Source organism: Suncus etruscus, chromosome 17, assembly GCF_024139225.1.
Source record: "Suncus etruscus isolate mSunEtr1 chromosome 17, mSunEtr1.pri.cur, whole genome shotgun sequence".
In the NCBI taxonomy this organism is placed as follows: domain Eukaryota; kingdom Metazoa; phylum Chordata; class Mammalia; order Eulipotyphla; family Soricidae; genus Suncus; species Suncus etruscus.
Genome location: NC_064864.1, coordinates 44,559,312 through 44,566,722, shown reverse-complemented (window position 1 = coordinate 44,566,722; position 7,411 = coordinate 44,559,312). Strand labels below are relative to the sequence as shown.

Below are 7,411 nucleotides of genomic sequence, written 5' to 3'. Positions count from 1 at the left end.
ACCCCAAAATTGTCAGCACTGGCAGGAGCCTGCAGCGATTACAAATGGCAGATCACTATGCAGTGCTGCTGAGTTGTAGTTATTTCATGGCATTTTGTATTTCCGCCCTCTAGGGCAGTGACTCACTGCTTTCCAGTTCAATGTGGGGACATGTCCCACGGTGTTGACTGCCTGATGCTCCTGGAGGACATTCCTAACCCACCACTTACCAAGTTATTAGAAATCTAACTCCAAAATCACTAATCCCCAAATAGCCTCTTTTCTCTCAACTGCTGGCTTCCTTGCTTTGATTTTATGCACAGTAGTTCTAAACTCAAGGCCAAAAATTCTACCCCATGCCGAGCCACTTTCAAAGGCGAACCAATATGCTAAGACTAGAGGGGGATTTGAATAGCAGCTAATTGTCAGTTTGTCTAGTGAAAAAAAAAACGGCCTTCTCCTGAGCGAGCTGGTTATTTGTTAAAGTTTGCTGGGGGTTTGGAGCACCTCGCTGTTAGGGGCAGCTCAGACTCAGCAGTTTTAATTATTAATCAGGTCAAAGGCTGATGACAAGTTTTCTTCTCTTCAGGGGAGGGTCTGGAGAGTTCACAGAAGGGGAGGTCCAGGGCTTGTCCAGTGATGAGTAGAAAGGATGGAAGGAGGAAAGGGATTCAAGCCAGACCAGCCTGAAGCTCTTGTTTTTTCCTTTCTACTTTTGGGAACTGTATTTGTGGTAACATGGCTATAATAGTGCTAATGTTAATGCTTAGAATCCAAAGTTACTGCATCAAACCACATGCGAAGACCCTATCCTAGAGCCACTTTAGTCTACCTTCTTTTTTCTCACCCCCAACCTCCTTCCCTCAGAACCAGTGACTCTACTTCTGTAGTCCAAGTATGAGCATTGCTTATCACTGAATATTGTCCATTCCCTTGTTTTCTTTTTCCCATGCTACATATGTGAGAGATCATTTGGTAGTTGTCTTTCTCCCCCTAAATTATTCTGCTGAATAACTCCATCCTCTAGCTCCATGCACAATGTAGCAGAAGGCAAAATGTCATCTTTTCTCCTAACAGATTCCATTCATTGGGTACAGAGACCACTATCTCTTTCAGCACTCATCTGTTATCATTCATTGTGCTTCTAAACCCTGGCCAGATTGTCAGCAGCACTGCAGTGAACATAGGTGTGCTAACTTAACCTTACCAGTGCCTGACTTCATGTTCTTGGGCTCAGCCCTGAGATCTTACTGGTTACTTGATCTGCCTCAAGACTGATCTGAAGCCAACATAGGTCTTTAGTCTTTGGGAAGAGGGTGGTTTGAGGCATTCAGAGATGGCAAACACAGGGCAAATCTTTCCTTCATATGCTCACAAACTGGAGTAGAAGAAGCAGCGTGTTCTCTGAGAGTGTCTACTTTGGGGCCTCAGCTCTCCTAAGCTGCTGAAGGGGAGAGCTTCTCTGCTCCAGCACACTTTGGGAACGACCCAAGAATTATTTCCAGTTTGGATTTGTACCGTTTCCAACTATGTTGACTCTACTCCCGCCCTGCCTCCCTTATTTCTCTCCTGATCCCTGTGGCTCTGTTTTTTTTTTTTTTTCCTTTTGGCCCTGGAACCCAGCTTTGACAAGAAGCAGAAAGGTTGCTTTTCCGGCTGCTTTTCCGACAGCCATTCTGCAGGATTCTAGCAGACCCCGCCTCCTGTTGCTAAGCAGATTCCCATGTTGCTAAGCTAACGTGGCTTCCTCTGTGCCTCAAAACTGGTACATAGTCTGGAGAACCTGGTCAACTGGTCACCCACCTACACAACAAAGCGCATCACACCTAAATACTGTACCTACTCTCTGTGAACCCCTGTGTCCATAGCACAGTTTCAAACGAGGTGAGGCGGCAAAGCCTGGTATGTCAGCTCGAGAAGACACAGGATGTCCTGGGGGGTGGGGTGAGCCTTCTTTATCCTGGGAGGCTTCCTCAAGGCAGCCATTATTTGAAGAAGGTTCCAATCCTTACTTACAGAATTACAAAACTCATGTCAGATACTGTGAGAAAAAGAACCCTGTCCTGGTAAAAACAAAAACAAAAACAAAAAAACATCATTCCAGCTTAAAAGAGTGATGCTTTAAAACAGAGTTTGATGTATTCATTTATCTTGAGAGGTCTGTCCCATGAACCTAGAGTATTATTCCTGTGGCCATCACTGATCCTCTGAGGAGTTAGATTTTTCTAAAAAAAATTCTGAAAGGTATTGGAGAATTAATATGGAATACCACTTTGCATGGGAAAGGGAGTATTCAATATCTATCCTTTTCTGGATGAGAGCTGTCTATCTAGCCAAGGCTAAGTGTTTACTGATCTAATTTCATTAATTCTTTGAGTCAGCCATGAGAGGGAGCTAAAACACTCACTCACTTCCAGCTCAGGTTCAGTACAGTGGCTGCAACCTGCAGGTGACAGAACCAGACCTTGAGCCTAAATCCCCTGCTTGAACTAAGAGATTCCCAACTACCTGATCATGATTAAGATGATGGGTATTGTTGAGTGCACATTGAATGCTCGATACTGCGGTGCTGATGAATGAACCACAGGGAAGTTTCTGCTATGCCTCATGACATATGGAAGTGGAGCTCTGCTGAGCCCACAACTAGAGACAAAAATGAGAAATCTCCACCTCTTCTAGAGGCCCAGGAGACAGCTGCTCAGTTCTTACTGCTGGTAGATAAACATTTGTGCTATTCCAATGATAGACTGCAAGAAATTTTCTTGGTCCAGATTGACTCTTGAACTCGATAAGACAGTGTTCTTGAGAGATGGAGGCCAGAAGGTTCCAGGAGAAAGGCTCCTGGAACAGGGGTCCCATCATCTTGTAGTCAGTCATCCACTCAAGGTGATTAACTAAAAGACCAAGGTCTTTTTTGCAGGAGATGGAGGGACTGGTTTGGGCCACAACTGGCTGTGCTCAAGCTTACTCCTGGCCATGTTCTCAGGGGTCACTCCTGGCAGTGCTTGGGTGGGTGGGTGGTATCCAGGTTGAATAGATGTGAGGCAAATTCCCATCCCTCTGTGTTATCTCTGCCCCAAGACTAAGATCTTAACTGGAACTTTCTTGGAGTACAGGGAGAAGTGACCTGGGGGAAGGTGGTGTTTTTTTGCTTTCTCTGGAAGAGGCAACCAGAAGCCCTGGTAAGAAGGTGATAGTGGAGAGACCCTTCCCTGTCCTGGGGCTTGATCTGAAGGTTCTACCAATCTGCAGAGCACCTCATTCAGATCTGAGGGCAGCACCTGAAAGCAATCAAGTGCTAGATGGGGCTGGATGACGGTATTGGCTGAAGGAGAAGCCCCTCTGTGCTATATCTTTTTTTTTTTTTTTTTTTTTTTTTTGGTTTTTGGGTCACACCTGGCGGTGCTCAGGGGTTACTCCTGGCTGTCTGCTCAGAAATAGCTCCTGGCAGGCACGGGGGACCATATGGGACACCGGGATTCGAACCAACCACCTTTGGTCCTGGATCGGCTGTTTGCAAGGCAAACGCCGCTGTGCTATCTCTCCGGGCCCTCTGTGCTATATCTTAACCTTAAAGAGCTGGGGAGGGTGAAGAGCAGGCAGGTCTGGACCACCAGTCACTGGGCAGTTTTTCTCTGCCCCCTCTTTCTCTCTTTCGATCTCTCTCTTTAAATTTTAGGTCACACCTGGCAGTGCTCAGGGGTTACTCCTGGCTTTGCACTCACAAATTACTCCTGGCAAGCTTGGGGGACTATATGGGATGTTGGGTATAGAACCTGGGTTAAGCAGGTTCTAAGGGCTGTTTCTCTGGCCCTTACTCCTCTCTCTTACTCATTTCTTTTTGCAACAATCTTTGTAGGAAACAGATTTGAGACCTGGTGGGAGGATTCTGTAATCTAGAAGTCTGTTTCTCTGCTTTTGTAATTTACTTTTTTGGCTTTCTCTCCAGTTTCCTAGTGCAGTGTGTGTGTGTGTGTGTGTGTGTGTGTGTGTGTTTTAATAATCTCAGCCTTGTTTGGACGCCTGAGATTCACCCACACTTGAGCCAAGAGTGACTGGGGACTCCAGGGCCCCTGGAAATGGAGACTGGTATGCCAGCAGCTGTCTCAGCTGGATTTACAGGAAGCAGCTGGTGGGGCCAGAGCAGAAAGAGGTGAAACCTTGAGAGAGAAAGGATTGGCAAGAGGGAGAGGGATGAGAGCAGCTGCAGGGGCCAAGGCAGTCCCATTTGGGCTTGTCCATCTCAGAGGCCAATGGGGGCTCTAATGTTTCCCACCCTGACTTTGTTCAAAATGAAACTCCTGTGAATGTGGTGTTTCCAAGACTAAGCAGTGACAAGGAATCAGACCATGGCTCTGACCTGAGTCCTGAGAGTTCTGAGTGGACTGACCCTGCAAAATCTCGTGGCCTCGGGCTAGGCTTCAGCCGGAGAGGATTTTGCCCACAACCCCAAACCATGGTTGGGGATGGTACCCAATTGGGGGACACAACACTTAATTGAAATAGCAGAGAATTGGTGGAATGGAAGTCTCTGTACTCTCTTGGCATCACTCTTCCTCCCTCAACTCCCTTATTCTAGTAAGCAATGCAGTAATGCCTTTTTTTTTTCCCTCCAAACTTAAAGATTAGTTAGGGAAAGGCAATAATTTTCCCGACTTACTACTAACTGGCCCTTTGCAAGGCATGGCTGGAGTCAGGAAGTTGTTCACATCCCTCAGAAGTTTTCTGGGGGAGCCTTCTCCCAAGCCACTCACGTTCTGCCCAGACTCAGGCTGAGTCCTGGATAGCCATGGTTCGATTGAAATCTTGATTTTCCTGGTAACTTGATGGCTTCGTTTAGGCTCCAGCTTGCTGTTCCATGAACTGCCTTGAAATTTAATCACCCAAATTTATTTCTTAGAGTGTTTTTCACCGTCTCCTCCTTGAGGCCCATTAGTCACCATCCCGTGACCTGACAGGGTGGTTATTAAAGACCCTGTGGTTCCCTTTCAGGAGATTTAGGGGTGTTGGTTACTCAGGAGGCAGATTTGAACTTGAGTCACAGTTGGGTGGATTTTCCCTCAGTTGGCTGTGAATCTCCCTCAGGGCATCCTCTCAGGCCTGGGCAGGGAACACAGAGGCCCTCAGAGCTAGAGAAAGGGTTACGGGTTCTTCTGGGCCTGGTGTTCTCGGAACAAGGGCTATATTATTCTCTGCCTGGAGGCAGATCACTACCATCTCCCAACTTCAATTTTCATCTTGGTGAAAACGGGGATAATGCATATTAAAGAAAGAAAGGAGGGCCTAGGCATGCTACAAATGTTAGCTTTTTCTTATCTAAATGGGTCAAGACCCCAGTCTGCCTTCTGGGATCCTGGAAGAGAAATTTTACCAGCATGCCTGAGAGGCATTTTTACAAATTCAAGAGCAGCTCTCTAGAAATGGAGGGACTAGATAACCCCTCTTTCTAGCCCTTTTAGTAGCAGTTGCCAGTGTGTACACGGCATGGCTAGTGTCAGAAAGCTGGCGGGGCAGTGTGGGGAAGGAGTACAGGAGTCCCAGAAGAGAAGCCCTTGTAGACTGGAAACTGTTTTTGAGAAAGCCCCTGTCTGCTCCGCCCCAGATGCTCAGGAGGTTCAGGGACCCTACTAACAACTTTTTCTTTTTTTATTTCCATGTGCAGCCTCACTGAGGCCTTTACTTGAGTGGGATGAAGTGGGAGGAGTGGGTGGCCCCATACCCGGCCGGCCGTGCTTGACGGGCTTGTAGGTGATGGAGAACTCGCCCAGGTAGTGGCCGATCATCTCGGGCTTGATCTCCACCTGGTTGAAGGCCTTGCCGTTGTACACGCCCACCATGCTGCCCACCATCTAAGACAGGATGATCATGTCACGCAGGTATGCAGCTACGGCTTCACCACCTTAGGCTTCTCCATGGGTGGCGCCTCCTTCTTTTTTTTTTTTTTTTTTTTTTTTTTTTTTTTGGTTTTTGGGCTACACCCGGCGGTGCTCAGGGGTTACTCCTGGCTGTCTACTCAGAAATAGCTCCTGGCAGGCACAGGGGACCATATGGGACACCGGGATTCGAACCAACCACCTTTGGTCCTGGATCAGCTGCTTGCAAGGCAAACGCCGCTGTGCTATCTCTCCGGGCCCTGCCCTGGCGCCTCCTTCTTGGCCTTGCGCAGGCGCTTGAGCAGGGAGTGCTGCTTCCGACGCAGGCCCCGGTTTAGGCGCCGACGCTGCCAGGCGATGTACAGCTGTATCAGCTGCTGGTAGGACATATCCAGCAGCTGATCTAGGTCCACGCCGCCGCAGTACGTGAACTTGCGGAAGGTCCTTTTCTTCTTCTGCTCCACTTCCGCCATCTTGCCGGCTCTTCGGAAAGGACCTACTAACAACTCTTGACCAAATGGATCAGTGGATCTGTGTTAAAGTCCAAGGATTCAATGCTGCTTGGGCCCTGTGGTACAAGGAATACCTGGACCACCCATCAGAGCTGGAGACCTTTAGGATCACATTTGGCAGTGTTTAGGGGACCATGTTATGCAGGAATCAATCCCTGTGCTACATCCTGGACTCATTATTTTTGTATTGTTTTGTGGTACTGGAGATTGAACTTAGCATTTCACACATGCTACTGCTGGGCTATCTTCCTTTTCAGCCTCTGGTTTCTCCTTTTATGAATAGTCATTCGAGAGCCCAACTATGCTGAGAAAACCTTTTTTTTTTTTTAATGTTTTGAGAGAAAAGCCCCCAATTTAAAATGTGCTTTCAGATAACAATATTGTAAACCACAGTGTCTAAAAGATAAAAAAGTATGGTAGGGGGGAGAAAGAGAAGAAAAATGGCTGTCGCAGGGGCAGGCAATGGTGGGAGAAGTCAGGAGGGAAATTGGGGACATGGGTGGTGGGAAATGTGCACTGGTGTTGACATTGTATGACTGAAACTCAATCATGAACAACTTAACCCTGTATTCATGGTGAGTCAATTAAATAATTTATTTAAAAATAAAATAAAATGCTTCCAGCAAATGAAATATTTAAAAATGTGGGGTGAATGGAGGAAAGTAGAACTTCCTCCACCTGCCAAGAGTTCCACTCTGCTAGGTGGTAGACTGGGTATCCCCGTAGCTGCTCCCCCCACCCCATATCCTTGGGAGTACTGCTCACTACTAGGGGAGCCCTGGGGGTGTGTACATGGGCTTGTACTTCTCTGCCGACATGTTGAACCAGTTAAAGGGTATTCTGTGGAAAGCTCAACCAACAAGTCAAAAGATGAGTTTCCTGCTCTTAATAGATAATTTTTATTGGTTTTGCAATAAACGTATGAAATAGAAACAATAGCAATAAACTAGCTCAACAAGAAATCGAAAGTCGCAGGCCCCCAAAGCCCTTCCCGCCTCTCCTTAATGAGTCTCTAATTTATAGACCCACCAGCAGGCCACTTTTTCT

The 7,411-nt window shown here is 47.1% G+C and overlaps 1 protein-coding gene across 1 annotated transcript; it reads right to left on the bottom strand.

Moving 5' to 3' along the window:
• Positions 1 to 4,095: 4,095 nt before the first annotated feature.
• LOC126033426 (40S ribosomal protein S15-like) lies at positions 4,096 to 6,325 on the bottom strand. The gene is made up of 3 exons (XM_049790412.1): positions 6,125 to 6,325; positions 5,699 to 5,828; positions 4,096 to 4,139 (listed from the first exon to the last, which is right to left on the bottom strand). Exons 1-3 carry the CDS (start codon positions 6,323 to 6,325, stop codon positions 4,096 to 4,098), a joined length of 375 nt encoding a protein of 124 aa, XP_049646369.1.
• Between the last annotated feature and the right edge of the window lie 1,086 nt (positions 6,326 to 7,411).

Bases quoted from the DNA above. Each gene is read 5' to 3' on its own strand.
- LOC126033426 (XM_049790412.1), bottom strand. From the start codon at position 6,325: ATGGCGGAAGTGGAGCAGAAGAAGAAAAGGACCTTCCGCAAGTTCACG. The intron at 5,829-6,124 runs GCGCCAGGGCAG...ATCCTGTCTTAG, and splicing joins TGCGCAAGGCCAAGAAGGAG to ATGGTGGGCAGCATGGTGGG. The intron at 4,140-5,698 runs GTATGGGGCCAC...TTCTCTCTCAAG, and splicing joins CGTCAAGCACGGCCGGCCGG to GTTTCACCTCTTTCTGCTCT.